The sequence below is a fragment of the Eretmochelys imbricata genome, chromosome 16 (assembly GCF_965152235.1).
Source record: "Eretmochelys imbricata isolate rEreImb1 chromosome 16, rEreImb1.hap1, whole genome shotgun sequence".
In the NCBI taxonomy this organism is placed as follows: Eukaryota; Metazoa; Chordata; order Testudines; family Cheloniidae; genus Eretmochelys; species Eretmochelys imbricata.
Genome location: NC_135587.1, coordinates 25,860,993 through 25,887,500, shown reverse-complemented (window position 1 = coordinate 25,887,500; position 26,508 = coordinate 25,860,993). Strand labels below are relative to the sequence as shown.

Genomic DNA, 26,508 nt, shown 5'->3' with positions numbered 1-26,508 from the left:
TTATGCATTTTAAAAAAAAAATGTTCCCCTAGGACTTTTCTCTTTCCTCCAGGTGACCTACTGATAGGGTGTGGTGGTATTGTAAATCTGGAACTTTTGTTGCAGGGAAAGGCAACTGCATCCTATACAGGTGGGGACTAATTCACATGAGCGTGTATGCTCTGTTGTTGTATTCCTTCGTTAGTGACCTGGTTTAGCAGGACTACCTTCTCTTCGGTTCAGAGACAAGGTAGGTGAGGTAATGTCTTTTACTGGATCAACGTCTGTCTCTTGAGCTGCATAGAGCTCTTCAGGTCTGGGGCCAATATCCTGGGACCAGCACGGCTACAGAAACTCTGCAGTGCAACAGCTGTTCATCTCACCTCCAGCAGTACTAGCAGGAGCCATGTGTGTGTGTCCTGGGCAATGTTTACAGGCCCAGATTAGGGCCCCATTGTTTGGCGCTGCACGAACCACATGGAGGCGTGGCCCCTTTCCCAGAGACCGCACAGTTTTTGAGAAGTGTAAGGACTGGGTGTGATGAAATCTGAAGAGGGGGTGGAAATGAGGATAAAGACCCAGGAACATGTGACCACATCGACTAGCTTGTGCACCACTTGATGGTTCATTTACATGCTTCACTCCAAGAAGTGAACTAAGACTCCACTAATGTTGATTTATGCATAGAAGATGTTCCAGTGATGGGTGGTGGTATAAAACCCTAACATAGATTAAATAAGTTTTAATGGATTTAAATAAAATAAATATCAGCATCTGGCCACCCATTTAGTGCTAATGGGTAGTTACCATTCATTCCTTTCTCTGCTTGCCTAGCTTGGTTTGAGTTTGGTACACGGCTGTAGATGTAATTCTCAGCTCTATCAGGAGGAATTCAAACTGCTGCGTGCTGCCAGTGGCAGTATCATCCGGCGAGCTATTTCATGGTTATTTTCAGGCATCATTTTCATTTGCCTTGAGTGTAACATTGTCCTACCATCATTTCTAAAGTTAGGAGACCTCATTTATCCTCAGCTTAGTTGTACCTTTCCTCACAAGCACTTTTCAGAAAAGTAGAGAATAATTCAGGTATCCTGGCTAAGAGTAAAACACATTTGACTGTGTATGGGTTGCACGGAGCACACGAGGCCACTACCTTCAGATACACTGTCATGCTGTGGTGGCAATAAGCACCGCACTTGGTGGGAGGCGGTGAGTAAAGTATTAGGGCCTGGTACTACAAACCTTCCAAAGTGTAATGCCCATTGATTTCAGTGGACATCATCGCAAGATTGGGTCCTTGGTGATTTGGCTGAATTATTTTATCTCATTACAGCAATTACATGTGTCTTTCTCTGGTTTAAATTGGACACAGATTTAATTGGATGTCTGTTATTACTGGCACTTGTTACATTTGTGAATGATTTATAATCCTCTTTTTTCCCCCCCAAACGAATTTGTTGTAAAACCAGAATGTCTAGGTATTTTTACTTTGGGGGGTGGAGGTAAAGGAGAACTTGAAAATGATTTTTAAATGAGAGAACTTTCTATTATATTTATCTGTCTAGAGGCCATAAATTTGTTTCAGCAGATTAAATACTGACTACTTTATAAAGCCCTGTTTTCTCAAACCTCTTATCAGCAGCACTTGGCAGTAATCACACCTAAGGAAACTTGTAATTTTCCTCAAGGAGGTGACACTGACAGAATTAAAAATGAAGGGGCCCCCTGAAAAGCCAGTTCATTACAAATTAACAGTGGTCCTAGCAAAGCAGTGGGCTAAGGCGTGTCAAATAGCGATATGGATAAAGAAACCCAGCATTTTAAGCTGTCAGAGCTGGGAGCATAGCTAGCCTTAGAACAAATTAATCACATATTGTCAACGCAAAGTTGCATCAAATTAACACATCGGATTCCAGCATATTAATGTGAGAATGCTTTCACCTGATTATTACTGCAAACCATTGCCACTCTCTGACTGCAAAGATATAATTAAATTGCTAAATAGAAAGTGCATATGATATCTCTGCATGCATTTAGAATGCATGAGCTGAAAAGATCACAGCCTAGTAAGTGACAGTTTCTATTTGTAGGCAGAAAAACTTCACTTTTTTTCCCCTTTTATTTACTTGGGAGTACTAGAGTATGAAATTAGAAAAGTTAGTTGTTATTTGCACCCTGTACAACTTAGGTGAAATACAGGTTTAATTTAACTGATTTGCTACACTGACTATGAGTACGTAATTACCTTCACTCTTCTCTGTATTTGCCCTGCAAAGAAACAGAATGATTTGGCACAATAGCCTAAGGTGTTACAAGGCTATAAAAATAGTTGCATATCTGTTACAAGAGATGCTGCCGAATGTTTCAAGAGGGATCACTGTTCAGTTTATTTGGAACTGGCCTTTTCCCTTCAAGTTTGTGGGGATCAAATATAATCTAAAAGAGGGAAAAGTTTGTTACATGGTCCAGGCATATTAAAATATTTGGGCTTGCCTCTGAGTTCAGTACTCTCAGAAAATCTGTCTCAGACTGAATGAGAATCCAAACCAAGGTACTCTGTGTGTCTGTCTTACTGCCTAAAAAAAAAAAAGTACTTCAGGGGGAAACCCTAACAGTATGTTGGTAAAGAATTACCAGCTGAGAGCTCCTGCCATTTTATTTGGGGCACTCTGGAATTTCATGTCCTTGGAAGGACAAGTGGTGTCTTGACTTATGTCACTGCACTCTTTTTCAGCAAAAAGAAAAGGAGGACTTGTGGCACCTTAGAGGCTAACAAATTTATTTGAGCATAAGCTTTCGTGAGCTTCATCAGATGCATTGAGCTGTAGCTCACGAAAGCTTATGCTCAAATAAATTTGTTAGTCTCTAAGGTGCAACAAGTCCTCCTTTTTGCGAATACAGACTAACTCGGCTACTACTCTGAAACCTGTCTTTTTCAGCAGTGCACTCCTTCATCTCTTCCCTCCTTTTCACTCATTCCACCTCTGGCTTCATGTTCTCTTTCATGCCTTATTCCCCAGACAGGAAGAAAATAAATCAGAATGGTGAGGGTGAATAGTGGGCTCACAGAGCCCCTGTCATGAGAGACGGGGCAGGGGGGTTGCTGGAATACCTTGACATAAAGGATGTGAAGGTGGCACACAGGGAGCTTGTGGGGAGAGGGCATGGAGTGATGCAAGGAGCCCCTGGTTTGTGCAATGGGCTTAGCCTACAGAAGCAACAAAGTGCACAGCCCTCTTATTCTATGTTAATATTAACAACTGAGGAAGGGAAGGCATCTGCTTTCTTGAGTGTGATTCAAGGAGGTTTGGCCACCTAATTCTGCCAAGCTGAAGCAGTTCTAGTATATTATGCACTCTTCTTGCCTCTTTCTTTGTCCCTGAATCCCCTGAAAAAAGTTGTTTTGTGCCATGCCACTTAATTTTTTCCTTTTAAAAGCTATTATTACCTCCTCCAGATTACATCTGAAAATCACATTCAAACACACTATTATTCGCCTAAAGGTGGATGAATAGTTTAGCATTGTGGAATTTGGGCAGGGTGCCATGCAGTTAATACATTTTTCCTGTCAAGTAATAAATGGCTATTGAGTACTCTGTCCATTAAACTGTCCAGGAGCACCCTTTTCCTAGTCTCAAAACCCCTTTGGGTGTCTTGAGTGCTGGAGTTACCGTGATTTTATTACTTCCAAAAGAAATGTCTGTGAGTGACATTGCAGTGTCAGCTAATTAATTTTGGCCGATGCTGTTACTACTTGATAAATTCCAGGCGTAGCATTCTTTACAATGGCTGCAGCAGCTGATTCTAGTGTGGCTTATTGAAACATCTCACTTTCCCACAAGCTTTTGAGTGCACTCTTTTGTGGGAGAGTTGCATCCATCTCTCCAGAAGATCTGATTCAAGAAAAATTACCGAGCCTTTGTCAGAATGAAAACCTGTGAGATGGCCTGTGCAGCTCTTGTAAATGTTTAGGTGTTTGTCTCCTCTGTTTGTTAACCAGGAGGCTGGTTTGCTTTTTAGGAGACACCCCTAAAAACGTACAAAACTAAGCAATTTCACTGTACTTGTATGACAACACCCTGGGATTTGTTGGTTAACTTGCACTACAATTGGATCGGTTCAGATGAGGTACTACGGGCATCTTGCAGAAAGCGTTGTCATTCATGCAGGATGATACATGGACAGCAGTATTGCAAGACATCTTAAAAACAACTGTGTAATTATGACATTGCTGTATCTCCTCTAATTTGTGATCAGCATGGTAGGGCAATGTCAGATTGCATAGCCTCTGTTCTAGTTTGATTTGAGAAGATGGCTAGCCATGAAACATAGCTGGAAAGATTAAAAGATATTAATAGCTTTAAAATTAGTTTTGTATTATCAGGGAGGAGCAACAATAATAGTTTGTGTTAGCGTTTGGCGTGGTGTTGGGTGTTAAGATATGAACTGAGGTTTGGGTGGATGTTACTGTATCCTTATCCAGTGATTTCCTTGATTTTGAGTGATTGTGTTGGTAGGAAGTGCACTTCAGCAACCTTAACTCTAAGTTACTGGCATTTGTTGTGTTGGAATAAATAATAATTTTCCTTGAATGGGTGAATTTCAAATAATGTCTTGAAATAAAGACTATTGTGAATAGCAGGCAGGAGTTCATTAAATGCTTCTGAACTAGCCCTATAAATAACCAGAGGATTTCAGAACATTTCAGAAAAATGCTCATTTCTTTCAAAACGTGCAAAGCCTGCACTTCTTACTATGAAACTCATCAGAACTGTTGAGCAGAAAGGAAAAAAGGCCAATTATAATGAGGAGTAGGAAATAATTGTAATGATTGTACAGTTTGGGCGTGGATCTGATGAGGTTAAAAAGTATTTCCAAAGCAAAGGTCATTTAATTAGAATAAAAATTTTAAAATAAATTTTATAAGACAGTCTAATTTCTTGGTTAAGTCATATTACATTTTACTCTGTTTAATTGATTTTCATCTTTCACTTAATTATAAATTTTGCTCCAAATGAAAAATGTTTACAAGTTAACATTCTTATGGATTTGTTTTATTAGCAAAAGTATTAAAATATCTCTTTTGCAATAGCCTTGAGGGTTTTATTTCCAGGTATATTACAGGAAAATTTAATCCATTTTATTTATCTCAATGTCCTTTTAGTTTGTTGTGAGGAACATTTTAGGCCACATGTTTATCCGGCTCTTTGTGCTTGAAATGCAAGTTTTCAAATTGTGACACCAGGATTATGGGACCATAACAACTTAGATCTTGGGACCTTTCATAGGACCATGCTAATACCTGAAAATTCATCCAGTAAAGAACTTTATTTTGCTTAAATACAGTTGCAAAAGAGAGTCTGTTCTTTTTTTCCATTAAAACAGACATTTTCAGGGTCTTTAACTTGGCTGTTTCTGAACAAATTGTTTGAAACAGGAATAACTTGGCCACTTTAGTTCAGACCTTATCACCCACTTGAAGGAAAAAAGTACACTCCACCCAACTACTTTAATAACATTCAAAATTCTATACTAACTATACTAACATTCAATATTTGTATAATTTGCAGTATCCCTCTTTCTTTCAAAAACAACTGATAAATAACCTCGGGTAGTATAAATGTGATATGTGTTTAAAGACAAACAGTCAGCCCCATTTGCCTTTTAATTTAAGGATGACTCTGAATCCCACCTGGCTTTGATGTCCTACTTATGAAGTTTGCCCCCATTAAAAGTGTATTACTCTGCCTTCCATTGCATACAACATGTGTTTATTTGCATGCCTGAAACAGAAAGAAAACTGTCTTGTCTGTCTGTATTTCTCTTGTTAGTGCCAATTCCTTTACTTAAAAAAAAAAAAAAAAAAAAAAAAGTTTAAATGAATCATAGATTCATAGATATGGAATATTTGTCTTAATCCTCTGTGGAAATACCAGTTTACTCGAAGGTTAAGCCAACTTGTTTGTGTTTAGTGTGGTACCTTTGCTGTAACTGGCAAGAAGAAAACTCCAGGGAAATATTGGAGTACAGTTTTTTAGAATAAACAGAAAACATACAATATACTACAGTTTAGACAAAACTATTAAACTTAGCATCCAGTGGCTATTTTGAATTTAACTATCTAAAACCTTTCTACTCCTGTTAGTATTAACACTGGCTTAAGTCTAGAGGAATTTTTCACTGAAAAACACTTAACGCTGCCATTGAAACACAAACTCTTTAAAGTCACTTTTTACATTCCTGGCATTTCAGAATGGTATGTCTTTTTAGAATTGACTGCTGAAAAAATAAAGTGGCTTTTCAGCCCCCCATCCCCACCCCTGCTCCCCTCCCCCTTTTGATAAAATACTGCTGAAATGGCCCAGCAGACAATATTTTAAGTGTGATGGTATTAGAAATACAAAAGCTTCCTGAAATTAAACTCCATACTTACGTTGCAGTATTGGTGTTAATCTTTCGTTGACACAAAAACTAGTTAGACGGGGGGGTGAAGTAATGTCTTCTATTGGACCAACGTTTGTTAAACTGGTCTCTCTCACCAACAGATGCTGGTCCAATAAAAGATATCACCTCCCCCACCATGTGTGTCTTAATATCCTGGGACAGATATGGCTACAGTTACAACTGCATACACAAACTAGATGACAATTGGTGATAACAGGAGCAGTTGCTATTGTGGAGAAAGTTCATTTAAACTTACAAGTTATGAAGGATGAAAAATACTAATAGTATTCCAGCACTTAGTTGGGCTGCGGGGGAGGAGAAATAAGAGTAAACAAACCTTAATATTTCCAATCCCAGACTTCTTTCCCCAAAGTGTAGTAAACTGTAATTCTGAAATAAGGTTTCTGTCACATGCAAGGTAGCTTTCTTTTAATTAAATTAGTCAAAATGGCTTTCAGCTTGAAGTGATTTTACTGTCATTCCCCGACAATCCAGCCCTCCTTTAGCTCAGCAATAGTCATGCCTTGTGTCTTTCATCCCAAAGCACTTTACAGACTTCTTACAGGATAATTTAGTTGGAGATTGGTCCTGCTTTGAGCAGGGGGTTGGACTAGATGACCTCCTGAAGTCCGTTCCAACCCTGATACACTATGATTCTATCACTTTTATGCTATCATGGAGCCACCTCTTTGGAGCAAAATACTAAACAATTAAGAGTAGGAAGTAAAAACTTATCCCATATCTATTTGGAAGTGTGGAGGAAATGTATGGTGTTAGAATGTAATTATCAGAGAAAGATTTAAGCCAAAATATTGGGATGAACATCTTGCTCTTCTGAAAAATGCCATGAGAATTTTAACGACCAAGCTTAGCCAGGACCTCAATTTTGTTTCATCTCAACAACAATGCAGGAATTATGGTGGTCTGTTTATTTTGAGAGTGTCTATTATGCTATGTAAAATGTACACATATATAAAAGTAGGCAGTAAATATCTCTTTCTTGCTTGTGGTAGTATTGTACTCCCTAAACATTTGAAATAAAGGTACTAATACTATAATATTAGTAATAATCTATGTACACATTCTATCTGGTGAACACAGTGCTGGGCAGTTCTCCCAAGACAGTTAATGAAAGCTGCATATGTAACTTTCCGGACACAACAGTAGTAAAAATGGTTGACAATACTTCAATTTGGCAAAAAACACAGGATTGGCACCTCCAACAGCAAACTGATAAAACTCCAGTCTCGGATTTTAAGATGTTTCAAGCTACTAGTGAAAGACTGAGTAGAGTCAGCTGTGGGAAATTTGTTAAGCTACTGTTGTACCTTAACTAAGCAGTCAGATTTTGGGAAGGATAAATCCTTGGATAAAAACTCTGTTGCAGATTCAGGGAATCTTGTGGAAGTCCTGGAAAAATCTTGTACTAAATCTTGTGTTGTAAATCTTATTATCCTTTATTCTGCATGCTATGATTCTCGTAATTAGTTACTCTTTTGTCAGTTTGGAAACAGTGTTATATTGCCAGACAGGGTATTTTGGTGTCCTCCGGTCTTCTTACTTGTCTCCCTACTCTCTAAACTTAAGCCCTTACTTATGGATGTTTGGGGTGGGAGTGGTAGATCTCAGATCTAGCTTTTCTGTATCTCATTAACTATATCTGAAATAATAATAAAGGACAGGGCATAGATGTAGTGTATTAAATGCTGTCTGCATTGTAGTGCTGTATAACAGTGTTTTCTAATTTGTTCATAACGAGAGACAGATTACCAAATATCTATGGGCTTGCTGAGAGATGCATCTTACATCTACAAGGCCTTGGTAAACTTTTCTAGAGAATGAGCTTTACAGCGTGTTGCAAAAAGAGAAGATAGTCCTATGTAACCACACTAAGCAGGGTGGATAAAAATAAATGATTAAAGTTAGAAGTTTTTATTTAAATCAGATTTTTTAATTTAAATTAAATACAGGGGTTTTTTTAAATTAAAATTAAATTTGAAATTGACAATTTATGTTAAAGCCTAAGCTGCTTATAATATATTAAATCATTTAAATTGAATACAAAAATAATATTAAGCAGTAATGTTTGATGAAAAGTTTTTTAAAGAAAGTCAGACCACTGAACTGGTGGAAGTCAATGGCTAAGCACTTAGAGCCAGAGTTTGTTGAAATGCTAAACCAGCTTTTCACCGCCGTAGCTTCTTTTGCAGGTGCAGACATAATACTTTCTTCATTTTAGCTTATTCAGCTAGTTCCATAACATGATTAGTGCATGCAATGTTAATAAACCAATTGGGAGTTGAAAGAGCAGGAAGCTTGTTTTTTTTCTTGCAATCTGTGAATAAAAGCTATGACTAAAAGTGAGTGGATGAGGTCTATTAGTTCTAAAATCTTAAAGGACATGGTGACCAGAAATAATCAGTTCAGTTCATTAACTACAGGTAATACTTCCTTTATATAAAAAAAACCTATTTGTTTTAAGCACACAACATTTTTGATAAACTTTTTCTTCTTATCTGTTCAGCACATTTAAGGAAGTTTTATTTAATTAAAAAATATAAAATGCTGGTTTTGTGCATTTTAATTTATTTGAATTTCCATCAAACTAGATCTTGAGATTAAATCAGAAAAAATTAATCTAGTAAATAAGAAATGACTCATACACCATTTTTAACATGATAAAATGTAAAAATTAAGAATCTGAATAAGTGTAAGTTAAGATATAGAATTGCTTAAATAAATGTGTATAGATATGGCATATCCTTCAGGTTTGCAAAAAGAATCACTAAATTTAGTGTAACAGCTATATTTAGTTGCAAATCAACGTATTTAAATGGTTAGCAACCACTGAGACTCAACCTTTCTTTAGGAAAATAACCAAAAAGTACAAATGCAAAACATTATTAAAATGATTATTTAAATCAAGCTTTCCTGCTAGCTAATTTAAATAAATCCAGCCTGGCACAAAAACATTTATTAATTCACGGTTAGTATCTGAAGACAAGAAGTAGCATCAAGAAAGGACCCTTCAGCTTGTGCCCTCAAGTATGCATCTTTTTATATAAGGAAGAACATGCCTTATCTTCAGTGTCCAATAAAGTGTAACTTGCTTTGTCATGAATTGTAGGAATAGCTCTAGATTCTCTCTCTTCCTCAGTGTTTAGGCCAAAAAGCTTTGTTGACCTTATTACCAGACCCATAACTGTTCAGATTCAGTTTGAAAATTTTATATTTAGCCTCGTTGCCAGATAATCGGCTGAGGTCCTATGGTACCCGGATTATTTGTTGTAGGCTCCTCCTCTTTGTAACTTGACACAACGAGTTTTATTCGTGGTGCCGAAGTTGCAAATATATATTAAGTAACCTGGTGGTCAGCTTCCTAGTGTGATGTACAGCTTTGTGGCTAACTAAAATAACAAGCAGTTAGTGTTCTCAAACATGCCAGACACCTTTATTCCTAACACCATCCCTTTGAAGGAGGACAGTGTTAATTCCTCCTCTTTACAGACAGGCAAATGGAGAGACAGTGTGATGAAATGACTTGGCCTGCCTATCCCAGCCTTGGTAGAACTTGTGTGTGACTCATTCCTTTCCCTCCCAGTCTCAGTCTAAGTAATATGTGAATCTCTTTCCATGAGCTGAAAAATCCTAGATTAAGGGACAAGGCCGCCAAACCCCATCCAACTCTCTCCAAGCTGAGTCAATGCTACAGGTATCACAGGAAATAAGGACCTGTCTCTGGTAAGCAGCCCAGCTGCTATTCCATTCTCAGTCTCTTAAAAACCATCTCTGATGCCTTTTACTTTAAGGATTTTAGAATATCCTGTTGTGATAATGTCACTAAGCACTTCAGAACATATTTCGATATGAAAACCTACCTAGGTTGTAGGTTCCAGTTAATAACATAGAGAAAAAATTGTTTTAAAACTTAAAATGATTAACTATTAAAATTTTAAATTGAGCTCTGGGGGGAAATGATCTTCTAGGTATGCATTGTAAAAATGATGAGATTTCAGACAGGTTTTACAGATGATGAATTTTTCTTCTTTTTCAAGAATAATTGACCCTTTCTTTCATTAAGCTGTGAACCCTTTTAATAAGGTTTGCTTGATTTCCTAAAAAGGAACCGTGTCTAAGTGTGTGTGACCTCAACCATTGGGGCATTTTGACAGAAAAAGATCACTTAGGTCATCACTGCTCCTTTTTAGCACTTAGATTATAAATATTTGTTCATTGTCGGAAACGTACGTCTTTGCTACTTTAGGTTACCTTTAAAAGTCAACTTGTTTTTCTTTAAAAAGAACAGGAAGACTTGTGGCACCTTAGAGACTAACAAATTTATTTGAGCATAAGCTTTCGTGAGCTTCAGCGGATGCATCCGATGAAGTGAGCCGTAGCTCACGAAAGCTTATGCTCAAATAAATTTGTTAGTCTCTAAGGTGCCACAAGTCCTTCTTTTCTTTTTGAGGACACAGACTAACATGGCTGCTACTCTGAAACTTCCTTTTCTGTGTTATCCTCATTGTTTACTTCAGGATGAGGGAAAATAATTAAACAGAACATCTTTTCCAAGCAGCTGGAGTCAAACTCCAGCTGACTGCAGCACCTGTGAAGACTGTACCTCTGCCTCAGGGCTGAGTGATGCAATGCCAGCCGGGGAGACATGGTGACGATGTGTTCAGAAGTGTACAGATTCATCGTTGTAATGCTCTTGCCCTTCTGTGAGCTTCAGATGGCAAGAATGTCAGTAAATGCAAAGTATCTGGTTTAGACTAATTAGAGGAATGATTTGTGAAACACTGGCTATTTATTTAATTAATCACCAACACAAAGCTATAAAACCCATATTTTAAAAATCCCTGTTAGTTTGCCATGTGGTTAATAGATTGTGGCACATTTGAAATACATCACCATGTCACTTTTTAATGTTCTACCTAAGGTTGGCTAATGTCCTCAAGGAACTTAAGGTGTCTGCTTTATGCAACAATAGCCTAGGATTAGAGTCTGAGACCTGTTTAAGGATTGAATATTTGTAAAAGCATTTATCTTTTGAATAGCATCTGTTCATTAAAATATCTCATGGTATATGTCTAAATATACAAATAATGTAGTTTTTAATTACAAGTTTTTGTTGCACTTTGTTATTACAAAGAATAACTATATTCCCCAGTATTAAAACATGTTTATTGCTAAGTAAAATGCAAATAATTCTTCCAAAGTATACCATTCCTTTCCTGGTGTATGTAAACAGTGAGATTAGCGTTATTTAACTAATGCATTTTTGTTGTGGCTATAACCATCTATTTTGATAAATCGGAATATGCATTCCACTTTTCATCAGCACTGTTGTAACTGAATAGGTCAGGGCATAATATCCCTAGGTAGTTGAATACCATCTCAGCTAAACTGAAATTCAGCCCTTTGTGGAAAGCCTGTGCAAGTCCCTGTGTGTAACTTCAGTGGTGTGTAGGGCTTATGCAGGCATGTTGCATGCAAGTGTATTTCACTCCTGGTGAAACTCCATTTGGGGATGGCAGGAGAGAAGATGGACTGGGCTTGCCGAAGAACTGATATTAGCATTAAAGCAAATGAGACCTCCTGGGCTCTAACAGGGGATTGATTTTCCCCTCTTCCAAAGGGATTTGACAGAAGAGAAGTATAGCAGGAAATCCTATTTATAATACTTTTTAAGTAAACATTTTTAATTTAAGGTAAATTGTGTAAGTAAATACACATTAATAGGATTGGAATATGCCTTTGTTATATGAATTATATATTATACCTTGCTTTTAGCTTACTCAGGTTTATTAAACTAGAGCAGTGAACACCAACCAGACGAGAGCAATTTGGAACGTTTGATTATATAATTATACGTGTAACGTACCTTTGTTTCCCTGACGTTCTGTATGAAAAACAATTCAGGTGGAAGCTTGCAAGGAAATGGTACAGCTCTTGATGTTGTTTTTTTCAGCTCGATATTGTATAATTAACTGGTACATTCAGAGGGGGGCTAGAATAAAACATGAGTATGTTAATGCAGCCTGGAGCTGATGTGATAGTGATCATTCCAATGCAGATAAAGCATTTCTTATAACCGTCATTGCCTACTGGAGCCTTTGAAACATCTGGACCTTTAATTGAAAAATAGTATGATGTTGTACAAGGCAGAGATGCTAAGTGAAGTCAACAATTTAGAATAAAAAATAATAGTATTTACCTTTTATTTAAGTATTAAGACTTTGTTATGCTTTATATAGCAGGAAATTACTGGGTTAAATTTTTATGAACAGTGACAGCGTGAATGAGATAAATTAAATGAGAATGCTAATGCAATTTTACAGACCTTGTGTATACACTGTATACACTGCAGTGAGATAAATGATGGTCTGTTTGTCAGGGAGAGGAGCAGCTATTGAGGGTTCGTTCATTTTAGTGCTCAGTTCTTTGAACTGTCAGACCATAGTCCAGTCACTCTGTTTAACTTCCTTGGAATTATTACAGCTACTTCAGGTAGCTGACTATAAAAAAAACAATAATCATCATCATAATTAATAAACTAGTCACTTGTCACTTACAGTGATAACATGCACTTACAGTGGGATTACCATCTGTTGGAACAAGTCGTTCCTATGTTTCCATGAGTGGTACAATGACATGCAGAACACAAGATCTTAGGAGGGAAATGCAGTTATTTTGTGTGTTCATGTGAACACTAGAACCTAGAGATATTCTGAGCAAAATTAACTTATTTAAAATGAGCTGACATTTTCACAAGACTTGTTCAGATAATATGTAAATAAAATAAAAAGAACTGGCTAGTCAAATTATTAACCAACATACTGTTGTGAACCTTGGTTTAATATACTGCAAATTACTCACTGTACCAAAATCCACAAGTCCCAGCCATACTTCATATTCCTGATTTGTGTTGGTCTCTTCTAAGAATGCTCATGTATTTAGAATGAAGCCCTCATTTCTATCTTGCTGGACACTGATTCCAATCTCAAGCAAATGCCAGTAATATCTTCATGCCATCGTATGTTCTGCCAGATGTAAATAAAAAACCATTTTAAAAACATTTTAGAGTATTTAAACATTTTATTGGGTTAATGGTTCATATCCTTATTTTTGACCCCTAAAAAGCTATTTTACTTTAAAAAAAAAAAACAAAAAAAAAACCAAATCATTTCTGCTACTTTTTAAAAATCTTATTTCATTACTTTTGTTTTTGGATTAAACAAAATTTGACTTTAAAAGCATTATCAGAGCATTTTATTTTTCAGAAATCCATAGTGTAGAAAATGGTGGCTTTCATGCACTTCTACCTACAAAAGGATTGTGCTTTTAGAGAAATAAAGTCTTCGTTGATAAAAACATTTGAGCGTGGATCCTCTAATCTGTTGGTCCTGCTGTTTGTTTAAAAATTGGATGCTTAAATTGGGGGAGTTGGGTGCTTAAATTCTGCTTGATTGGTTCTTCGTTCAGTGCATATATTTGTAACTTTTTCTGTATGTTGTATAAAATACCTATTGGAGTGAGTTACGTATTGGGATACAAGCTTTATATATGGTACAGTGTGAAATAATCCTGTCACCTGAAACAAAAACATTTCACTTATACAGTTTAAGAGTCAGAAGAAATTTTGCATTTGGAAAAATATCTCTATTTGTTCCTATTTTCTCTAATGTTTTATATTGTTTGCTAGGTGGTGAATCAATTATTTGAATTTATACTGATGGAGCAAATAAAGTAGTAAGCTCACTTGTGCCAAGGCCATCTAATTAAATGCTAACTTTGGATAAGCTGGATGTGTATGAAAGATTAATTTTAAGAGGTTTTTATGACTCACTAAGTAATGGTTCAGTAAAATCTGCATATTATATCATTAGAACATCTAATGTTAAAGTGATATAATATTTAGTCACAAAACTCTGTTGTATTGTAAGATGCAGTAAATTATTATTGTTTAAAAAATTGATCATATTTTTCTCTAGGAAATGTTTATGGACTCTATTTTAATTTTCCACCATGAAACATAGTAAAATACAGCCCAAAAATGAGACAGGTAAAACGCACACTATTTTCTCTTTGAATATTTGTACAGCTTTTCATTATCCAAATACTTGTGAGCTGTTTTTAGGATTAAGTTGTCCTTGTGGTAGTTCAGGATTATACCAAACTTCCTATATAATTTAGGAGAGTTGATAAAGATTATAATATGTAATACTTTATGGTTTTAAAATCTTTTTTGTATTTAAAGTGTACCGGTGGTGTTATATAAAATGATTTAATAATGTAGAGGTCCCTAAAACTGCATGAGGCTGGTGGAATTTATTCAGTATAAACTCTTTCTTTGATGTAGTACCCATAAATTGTATAATTAAACACCCAAGCTTGTAACATTAATGGTCTAATTCGACATCAGCTACGAAAATTCATAGCAGAGTTTCTTGTTCTGTCCTTAACTCTTTCCACTGTGTCTAGGTATTGCAGAAGCATGTATATGTAATATCATGCTGCTTACACTCTTACAATAAACCCGATCAACTATGGAACACCCTTACTATATATCCACAGATTACTGAGGTAATGATCCTTATTTGGCCCCTACCATAGTGTGGTTGTGTTTATTTCAGGCCATGTTTAATATGTGGACCCATGTGAGCAGAGCAGCTCTGTGTACCAAATCACTGTTTGAGGTGGAAGTTCCTTGTGTGTTAATTGGGAGCAGCTTTCCTAAACTGAATAGCTGCCACTTTTATTTTTGATCCCAAAGGTAAGTAATTAGTAGCCAGTGGCCTGTTTAATTAAAGTCTTATAAAACAAAGAAGCAAATTTCACTTACTCAGTAAGCTGCATTTTTTAGCAGTGCAACACTCAAACTATGGGAGTGTAACTCCTAGATAGCAGCAGAGAAGGAGAGCTGCAGGATCCTAGTCAGAGAGGGACTCTCAATGCTTTCAATTGTTAAAGGAGTTAAATAAGTAACCCTGTTTTTCAGATGGGGAAGCTGAGACACAGATGCTAGGTGACATGCTCAGGATCACACAGCAAGTCAGTGGCTGGGCAGAGAATAAAATCCAGAGTACTTGACTCTCAACCCTACACTTCAGCCACAGGATACTGCTGACTCTGACAGCGTTGTTCATGGTGAATGTGTTGAAGAAATGTAAAATTGAAATTCTCATAAGAGCCCAAGTCTGATATAGTGCATGAAAACTATGGGTATCAGAAAGCAATATTAATCTTTTATTTAATAAACAAATGTGTTTGCTTACATCCAGCTTAGATAGTGACTCACCTACTTAAAGGGTAGGTGAGACCTAATATCTCTAACAATAAAAGCTTAATGGAACCAGGATGTGTGATTCTTAGAAAATTAACGAGATATTTTGTCAATTTTATTCCAGACTTCATTTGTCAGGATATGCAGTGTCCAGTGACAAGCTAAAAGAATTTTTTGACAAATTAACTATGCCATAGGTGACAGATCAGGAAAATGTTAATTTAACAGCCCCTTTGTGCCTACCAGATTTATTGAAGGCTATTAAGGAAACTCCAAATGGTAAGGCCCGTGGCCCTGAATGGATTTTCCATTGAATTTTATACAAAATCTATTAATATGTTTGATGCTACTTTTTTGAATATGGATAATCATGCTTTATTTCTTGGGTCACCTGAGCCTTTATAGCTATAATCCACTTCTCTAGTTGGGAACAAAATCCACGTTCACAGTATTGACTGTAATCTGGGTCTGAACAATTCCTCCTGAACAAGTGAGCTTTTATAAACCTCAACAAGACCGTGATAACTTGTGATTGCTGTAGCTAAATCCAGTGTGGCTAGATCTTTGACTCCTGGGCACTGGGACTAAGAATTGCAGTCCAAAAATTACCTCTCTCTGTTCAACCCCATCACGTGGTCCTGTCCTATGCTTTGCACAGGCAAGTAATTGAGACTAATAGAGCTGCTTGCATGAGTAGTATTTTGCAGGATCGGTCATGAATTCATGCACATGAATCTATTCACCCATGTAGAAGCATTCCCAGGCACGTGCCAAATGCTTCTGCAGGATCAAGGCGCACTGGAGTTATGCATGTTCAGGTTTAGTTCATCTAGTCCAGTATCCTTTTCTGACATTGGCTAATACCTGATGTCCCAGAGGGAGGTGCAAGAATCCTTATGCCCTTGAGTTAGTGATTGGCGTATGCCCTGACATCGTCAGCTATCCCAACCTCTTTAAAAGTTTTCATTTAAAAGCATCCCATTTCTAGTTCTTGTAGTTGTAAAGATAACCTACCAATTGTGAACCTTGCATACTCCCTCTTCATAAGGCCCGTAATAAACAGGGGAAATTTTTCAGACATTTTCCACTATTGCTAATAGCGGTTCAGCTCCACCGGCAGTAACAGAATTGAGAACCTTAGTGTATATGAGACGGCACTCTTCTAAGCCCCATGTCCTGTGCCTGTTAAGTGTTTGTGATAAAGGGTTCAGGGATGTCTGTAGTGGATGGTGCTGGACAAAATCTCTAATGAAGTATAATATGAGAGAGAGATTTGGGGGAAGAGAATATATGTTGGGAATGATGAAGAACACAATCTGTGGAGAGATGACTAGGGCAGGAGGAGAGAGAAGGGACAGATGAAAAGACACTGAGGGCAATGCAGGAAAAGTTACCCATGATGTGTGATGGGGAAGAAGAGAATGTAGTGGCAGCAAGAAGGAGAAAGGTCTGACACAAGCATGAGAGATGGCATAATTTGAAATGTATTGTACAAGACGTTTATTGACAGTGTTATAACAGTATTATTATACAATATATAATGTACAATAAGCAGCACACAGATGAAATCCTGGGGCCAGTGAAATCAAAAGGGAAAACTTCATTGGCTTCAGTGAGGCGAGGATTTCACTCCACAATGGTCTTACTCTTTTAAATTGCAGTACACACAGTGCAGGTATTTTACATCCTGGGTAGTTAAATATAAGGTGGATGATCAGGCCCATATGGGCCTGTTAAAATGTCTGTTGTTTGGATTAAGAGCGGAGATAATGTAGTAGTGGCTAAGGGAATAGTGTCTCCCCTTTTGTCTTTTGATTGAAGTACCACTACCTGCCCTCCTCCCCTCTGCTTCAGAGCGTAACGTTTGGGCTCAGCAGCGGAGAAGGAACGGAGGGAGGTCAGACTGCATAGCGCGCAGGGCAGGGGAGGGGAGGTGCGCATGTGCAATCCCACGTGCAGCTGTTGAAGATCTGACTACAGATGCAAAGGCGCTGCCATACATACAGTAGAGCACCCCTGGGGAGACACATCTCAAAGAACCTCAATTACTGCACAAGCTGAGTGGCCCTCTCTTCTCAACCAGGGGTACGCGGAGGTCTTCCAGGGGGTACATTCACTCATCTAGATATTTGCCTAGTTTTACAACTGGCTACATAAAAAGCACTAGTGAAGTTAGGACAAACTAACATTTCCTACAGACGATGACTTCTTTATACTGCTCTATGTCCTGCACACTGAAATGTAAGTACAATATTTAGATTCCAGTCGCTTTATTTTTTAATTATATGGTAAAAATGAGAAAGTAAGGAAATTTTCAGTAATAGTGTACTGTGACATTTTTGTATTTTTATGTCTGATTTTGTAAGCAAGTAATTTTTAAGTGAGGTGAAACTTGGGGGTACACAAGGCAAATCAGATTTCTGAAAGGGGTACAATAGTGTGGAGAGGTTAAAAGTATTGTTCTGTTGGGGGCTGGGCTGAAGACGTGGCAGTTTGTGTCTTGGAGAGTAAAAGGTCTGTGAGGGGACATGAGAACACTGGAATACCACTAAACGCTTTTAATACCTTCCCTAGTTGTTTTTATCTTGCAGTGAAAATGTAAAAATTCACACTAAATTAAAAACCTTTGCTTGAATGTGTCTGTTTCCTCCACAGTGACAGCCCTTACCAGTGCGCCTAGCAGAGGGCCAACAGTTATCCAGACAAACTTATGGTCCTGTTCATATTTTATTAAACTCTTCTGAATCTAGCCATGTTCTTTCTTTTAAACAGATGTGTCCAGTTTCTTCTGTACCTTGAGTAGGTGAGGGAAGGAGATTGCTATACTTATAACTTGAAAAAAATTATTCAACTTCACTGTGTTTGGGCAGTTTTCACAATACTTCCATGCTAATCTACAGTGAATGTAAAAGTACTTTTATTTTTAAGTTACTCTCTTACTTCTATAACTTAAAATTATATTGACACGTCCAATGATTTTATAACAAGAATATGTTCTATACTCCCAGCCTAGGTGTCCAATATTGAATCCTTTTATTCCGTTACCTAAAGCCAGAATTCCTAATGATTAATTCTAATGGTGGTTTCTCTTCTTGGTATAAAGCAAGGATATTATCCTCATGTCAGTTAATTTGTGGGAGGGAATTGTGAAATCTTTTTGCCACTTAAAAGATTATTAGCTTAAAAATAGAGTCCTATCAGCTATAGATTAAACATTTTTCTTCTAACACAAACTTTATAGATCTTTGTTGCTATATTCTTTGTTTTAATTAAGTCTTAATCTCCCTGGTGCCAAATAGATTTTTTTAATACAATAAAATGCAATGATACCAGTTAATCCTTCTTGATTGTCTCCAAATAGTTTTAAATGGTTAGAAGTGGGCTCAGATATATATTGGTTTTGGACTTGCCTTGACCTATAGAAATCATCTTTTATTTATTCTTAACCATCACTTAACTTCCATGTCTGTTTTATGATCCTGTTTCCTGCTGAAGTGAAGAGGTGATTATGTTGTCCATCTGACTTAGGTACAGCCATCATATAGGTTTCTCGTGGTTGGAAAAAAGTGTAGTGTCTGTTATTACTCAGTGTAATCTTCTTGCTATGGGGCAATGTTTCTGAAATGTTTGCAGCTATAAGATTCATGCATGTTATGTGTAGTTAATTTATGTTCTGTAAGTATCTGCTGGCATGACCTGCCTGACTCCTAGCCATGATGCCCGACTCTCCTTCCTTCCTTTCTGTTTTGATGTGGAGGCCAGTTTCCACTTCCTCCCCCTTTTTATATACCCTGGGGGAGAGAGACTCCTGCATGTTCACCCTTTAAATTTTTGTGCATCAGAGTGGCGACCCTTGGACTTGCTTCTGAGAGTACCGATAGCGTCCACGTATAGTCAAAGAGGGTGGGGTCAGGAGGAGAGGAAATGAAACAGGCCATCTCTGAGGTAAGGCCATGGAGCATTTAAAAACAAAGTGCAGTTTTGAACTGTATCCTGAAATGATTGGGAGCCAGTGAAATTGTTTGAGGACCTGGGTGATGTGGTTGGGCTTCTTTGTACCCTTGAGATAACCGGCAACAACATCCTGTATGTGCCAGAGTCTGGGCGCATGGGATGCCATTGAGAAGGGAAATGCTGCAATATTAAGGCAGTGCCGTACGCACTATTGCAACAGTCAGTTGTGGTAGGTGAATTTGCAGGGGTAGGAGCTGAGGACAGAAGCAGAAGTTTAGAGTCAGGGATAATGCTAAAGTTGAAGACGTGGCGGGAAGTTGCTTTGGGAACATAGGTAGGGTTTATAGTAATTCTTTATTGAAGATCTTGTGGTGGAAATGTTGAATGTTTCCATAAATGGTTTTCAGTTCTCATAGGAAGTTACCTGAGATCACTGCTCTTGTGCAACTAGTCTTTCACATTTGTTTATATAAAGACATTTATTGATTAAACAAATAGCATAAAAGAACTGAAATTATTTAAACTCGCATCGTAATTCCACATAGAAAGTTACAGTAGTACATTTTAGTTCTAGCTACTGTAATGAACATAAGAACCGATACTTAGATCAGACCATTGGTCCATGTAGCCCAGTGTCCTGTCTTCTGACAGTGGACAGTGCCAGATTCATCACAGGGAATGAACCGAACAGGACAGTTTATTGAGTGATCCAACCTCTGTCATCCTGTCGCAGCTTCTGGCAGTTGGAGTTTTAGGGACACCTAGAACATGGGGTTGCATCTCTGACCATCTTGTCTAATAACCATTGATGGACCTATCCTCTATGAACTTAACTAATTCTTTTTTGAACCCAGTTATACTCTTCGCCTTCACAACATCCCATGACAATGAGTGCCACAGGTTGACTGCGTTGTGTGAAGAAATACTTCCTTATATTTGTTTTAAACCAGCTCCTTATTAATTTCATTGAGGGACCCCTGGTTCTTGTTATGTAAGGGGTAAATAACACTTCCTTGTTCCATTTATGTAGTGGCATTATATTTTCTGTCTTATTATCTATCACTTTTCTACTAGTTCCCAATATTGTTAGCTTTTTTGACTGCCACTGTACATTGAGCAGATGTTTTCAGAAAACTGTCCACAATGACTCCAAGATCTCTTTCTTGAGGGGTGATTTAGACCCCATCATTTTGTATGTATAGTGAAGATTATTTTCCAGTGTGCATTACTTTGCATTTATCAACATTGGATTTCATCTGCCATTTTGCTGACCAGTCACCCAGTTTTGTGAGACCCCTTTGTAACTCTTCCCAGTCAGCTTTGTAGTTGTATTGTCTGCAAACTTTGCCACCTCATTATTTACCCCTTTCTACGGAGCATTATCAATAGGTTGAACAGCACTGGTCCCAGTACAGATCCTTGGGGACCCCCTCCACTGTGAAAATTGACCATTTGTTCCTACACTTTTTTTTCCTATCTTTTAACCAGTTACTAATCCATGAGAAGACCTTCCCTCTTATCCCATGACTGCATACTTAGCTTAAGAGCCTTTGGTAAGGGACCTTGTCAAAGGCTTTCTGAAAGTCCAAGCACACTATATCCCCTGGATCACCCTTGTCCACATGTTGTTGACCCTCTCAAAGAATTTTGATAGATTGGTGAGGCATGATTTCCCTTTACAAAAGCCATGCTAACTCTTCTTCAACATATCGTGTTCATCTATATGTCTAGTAATCCTGTTCTTTAATATAGTTTCAACCAATTTGCATACACAAGAATCTAACCTACACAAACTTTTGTTTTTTTCTCTGTTTTACTGTGTCACTTATGTATTTTAATAAAATGTTTTTTCAACAGGGTCATGTTGGTACAACTGCAACCAAAAAAATTGATGTCTACCTCCCATTGCACACAAGCCAAGACAAACTGCTGCCAATGACAGTTGTGACGATAGCAAATGCCAAGGTGCATGACCTGATTGGACTAATATGCTGGCAATACACGAGTGAAGGACGGGAACCCAAACTAAAGTACTGTTCTTTCTTTACTACTACTTGATCTCTGGTTTTCTCCACTACAACCGTTTTTGCATAATGAAATGGATTTCCATGTCAATATTTTTATAAATAAGTCTTACAGGAACCACCTACATAGTTATCAATATTTCTTTGTGAGCAATACACACATATCTATATCTATTTCTCTTTCATTTAAACTGTTGGGTACTGGATAATGATAAACATATGAATCCAGGGAGGTGCAAATGAATCATAATTTTAAAACAGTTTATGTAATATTAAGATAAATCGCACCACTGTCGGCATCATTGGTAGGTGTTTTATTTTTATGTCTGACTTAGTTTTTGAACCACTTCTTAATGACCAAGGATCAAACAGAGGTGCATCAAATAAAATCTAGAAATGATCTGTAAGCCTTCTCATTTTGACAGTGGTAGCAAGAGTTGGTTAATATCTGAATATCTTTCCCTACTCCCTGCCCGACACTGCCTATAGAGTAGTAACAGGATGGCATAACTAAAATGGCGTGCTGAGTGTCTTGGAAAGCTGTTTTAATGTTCTGTTTGAGATATAGTACGCTGCCGTACAAACCAGGGGCGGCCAGCCTGGGGCTCCGGAGCCCCGTGCGGCTCTTCGAAAGGTAACAGGCGGCTCCTTGTCCAGGCACCAACACCGGGGCCGGAGCTACGGGCGCCAACTTTCCAATGGGCCGGGGGGGCTCGCTGCTCACCCCCTGGCTCTGCCCCAGGCCCTGCCCCCGCCCCACCCCTTCCCGCCCCCTCCCCTGAGCCTGCCCTGCCCTCGCTCCTCCCCAGAGTCTCCTGCACGCCACGAAATAGCTGATCAGTTGGTGCAGGGAGGGAGGGGGAGGCGCTGATTGGCGAAGCTGCTGGTTTGCGGGAGGCGTGGTGGGTGGGGGAGGGGAGCTGATGGGGGGCTGCTGACGTATTACTGTGGCTCTTTGGCAAGGTACATTGGTAAATTCTGGCTCCTTCTCAGGCTCAGGTTGGCCACCCCTGATATAAACGATTACTAAATCATGCTGCATCTGTATGCAAAAGAGATCAGAGTTAAGCTTGTGCATGTAATGTGATCTTTTGAATGTGTCACTTTACAAATGTAATGTTCTTTTAATGTAGTCCTTAGTATTGAATAGACAAACTAGACCAATGTCAGGTTTCAGAGTAACAGCCATGTTAGTCTGTATTCGCAAAAAGAAAAGGAGGACTTGTGGCACCTTAGAGACTAACCAATTTATTTGAGCATGAGCTTTCGTGAGCTACAGCTCACTTCATCGGATGCATACACTTTCCACAGTATGCATCCGATGAAGTGAGCTGCAGATCACGAAAGCTTATGCTGAGATAAATTGGTTAGTCTCTAAGGTGCCACAAGTACTCCTTTTCTAGACCAATGTGTTTGTGAATATATCATTTTTTCAGTGTTTATAAAGAATTGACAACTATGGGGTTAAATGCAATCAAGTTCTAAGGTACCCTCCCTGCCCCCATCCTTCTGTGTAAGTGTTCAAAGACACCACTAAAATGAAGATGAATATATTGGCAAAAATGCCAAAGTAATCATAAAAATCCAATTTTATTTGAAACCGAATAATGCTTTATTCTTTAATTGAGAAACCACTGTATTGTGCAGTAGGCCCTTATACTTACTACTAGAACTTGGCCTGAGTCACCTGTGCAATAAGAGATCAACAGATACTGTTGTCCTTAGAAATTCTTTACAGCTTCACTCTATCAATGGATTTTTCAGTATTTGCTATAATCCTTGCATATCCATTTGCTTGGCATGGGAGGCATGAAGGGAAGGGGAGGCTGCCCCTAAATTTGTTAGGCTGAAAAATAGATTGTGTGCTGTCTTAGAATATTTCCTATCATATTATTTATTTATTGGTAAAGGTAATGTTTTAATGATAGGTCATACAAGGTCTGTGAAATAGGTATTTCATAGCTTTTAATCTGGACATCTTTCATTTTAAAATGACACTGTAAAGTCTGGAAAAATACTTTCCCAGTATTTGCTGCATAACAAAGGATGAAATAATTACATACTATAACAGAACCACCTCTGGTACAAAAGTAGTATAACAGAGTATAGTAGAAAGAAAAGGAGTACTTGTGGCACCTTAGAGACTAACCAATTTATTTGAGCATGAGCTTTCGTGAGCTACAGCTCACTTCATCAGATACATACCGTGGAAACTGCATATTTTTATTAATACAGTTTCCACGGTATGTATCTGATGAAGTGAGCTGTAGCTCACGAAAGCTCATGCTCAAATAAATTGGTTAGTCTCTAAGGTGCCACAAGTACTCCTTTTCTTTTTGCGAATACAGACTAACACGGCTGTTACTCTGAAACCTGAGAGTATAGTAGATGTTTTATTTGTTTTTATTTGCAGAGTAGCAGCCGTGTTAGTCTGTATTCACAAAAAGAAAAGGAGTACTTGTGGCACCTTAGAGACTATACATTTGTTAGTCTCTAAGGTGCCACAAGTACTCCTTTTCTTTTTATTTGTTAGTGAGTCAAAGTTCCAAGTCTGGGTCCTGGCATATTTCTTGGAAATGTTGCCCTTGCTACCGTTTTTCAGGAATGGGTTTGTATTCATGAGTCCTCTGTGTATTTGTTCAGAGATAGGATGAGAACTCTTTGGGCTTTCCTCCAATTCTAGCACAATTGGAGGGACACGACGGTGGGTGAGGGGGTGAGAGAGAGAGAGGTTATTCGGATTTACATTCTGATGCTTTTATTTTGGATCCCTGATTATTAGCTGCCTTCTGTATTGTAGAGATAGAGCAGCACAGAGAAGTGGACCTTCTCCCAGATAGAGTTTCATGGAGGTTGTTGATTTGGCTCTGTTGTTCCTCCCAGCTCTTTTTTGAATGAACAGATGTGATATTCAGGTCTTTGATGTATTAAACATTTCAGTGTTCTGACACTGGTGAAGAAGTGTAGAAATAATTGTAGACACTGCCATTTCACTTGCCAATGTTAATCACCATTTTCTATTTGTTAAAATATTTGTTGATCAAGAAGGTGATTGTTGTGTATTATTACTGTATTTTAAATATGCGAGATGCAACCAGTATCCAAGTCTCAGCACGTGTACGTTTTAAGAACACATTACACATCATATTGACCAATGTCAGCAAGTAAAAAGTATCCCATAAAATAAAATATATCAGTGTCCTCAGGAAAAGGCTCGTGTCCTGGAAGTCGTCAAACTTTAACTCTGTTGGACCAGTGGGAGGAGGTGAATGTCCGTGTCTGTCTTGGGGTGTGATTGCTGACTAGGAATGAGCTTGGGCAGGAATGCTGTCAAATGCCACCAGATCCCACTGCAGGGAGAATAGTATTAGTGGGAAAGCTGGGGGACATTGGAACCCACTCTCCATATAGTACATCAGAACCTGGACTTGGGGGTTCAGGGAAAGGGCAAAGTCTCAAAATTTCAATATGATTTTTAAGTATTTTTCTTTGTTTCTTTGATTCATTTTGTCAGAGCAGCTCAATGCCTGTCCATCGGCAAGGGTCAATTTAACTCTGTTACTATATAGAATTCATCTCTAAATAAGGGAATGCATATAACTAAGGTTTTGTAGATATTATCATCATTTATTTTATTGTCACTTATATTATCGTAGCACTTATGAGCTCTAGTCATGGACCAAGACCCCGTTGTGCCAGGCGCACAGGAAAAAAAGACAGTTTCTGCTCCTACAAGGCAGTCATTGGTTACAGACAGACCAGTGAGGAAACAATGAAACAGTATTTTTGCAGCGTGGATATTCTCAGTTTCATTTTGTTTGCTCTGGAGCTAGTCATTTTACAGATAAAGGGAAGAGAGTGAGTATCAATTTGAAGAAAGCATTAAAAGTTGTGTGGGTTATACCAATTTGTAATCTGGTATAAAAATACAGAAAATAGGCATACCTGCTAATCAAACTAGGGTAGAAGAATGAAGAGCATGCAAACCTATTAATTGTGAAACTGCAGCCCCCACCTTCAGGAAAGCAATATTTTGCTGTCAGTTTCTTTATCCTAAAATGTAGACCTAATAATCCACAATAAGTGAGCTGTAGTTGACGGATCTGAGGATGTGCTGTATCCAGTTTGGCCTGCCATTTGGTAGTTTTGTCTCTGTTCAGTGTCTCTTGATATGAGAAAGACTTGACAGTGCTGGCAACCTGTCCCTGGCCTCTTATATATGAACTTCAGAATCATAACCCACTGGACCATTCTGTTGCTAACCATTGATAGATGTGCTCTGCTGATTCTGTCTTCAAAAGCATGTGGAAATAACGGGGGTACAAAAAATTTCAGAACCACAGATTTATTTATTTTAGATTTTTAAAAACCTATAATTTGATACTCACTGCAGTTAATTCTTCATTCTGTCTACAATAAACTCAGATTTTCAGGACCTTCAACCTTTTCAGATACATTTAGCTGAAATTTGGGGTTTAATCTTATCCCAGTGTACATGAATTTACATGCTGGATTAAAAATGTGTAAAATTTGTACCAACTAGACTTGTTTTTTCCATAGGTTACCTACAGCAGTGTACTTACGAAATGTAACATACAGCTTCACTAATAATTGTTAGAACCTAATCTATTTTATGCTAATATCATGTGTTAATGCCGGCTCATCAGGAACACCGTGTATTAGCTCTGAAGCAATAGCAAGTGTGTATACACGTGGTACAGTAGACTAAATTTTTCTGCAACTTAATGTGTGTGATAAAATATTTGCTCCAAAGTAACCTCCAGCGCTATAATTTCATTTATATTTTGCTTATCCTTTTTC

At 37.9% G+C, this 26,508-nt stretch overlaps 1 protein-coding gene across 6 annotated transcripts in view; it reads left to right on the top strand.

Annotated features, from left to right (window-relative positions):
• MAPKAP1 (MAPK associated protein 1) overlaps positions 1–26,508 on the top strand; it is a 157,150-nt gene that overhangs the window by 52,268 nt on the left and 78,374 nt on the right. For 5 of the 6 annotated variants that reach the window (XR_013348174.1, XR_013348175.1, XM_077835787.1 and 2 more), the window contains one exon: positions 21,521–21,693. Coding sequence is in view for 4 of the 6 variants with exons in the window: in XM_077835787.1 (XP_077691913.1) it covers positions 21,521–21,693 (173 nt within the window). In the remaining 2 variants the exon portion in view is untranslated. Of the gene's footprint in view, positions 1–15,552; positions 15,574–21,520; positions 21,694–26,508 lie in introns of those variants that run through there. The other variant, XM_077835790.1, reaches the window with a different exon arrangement.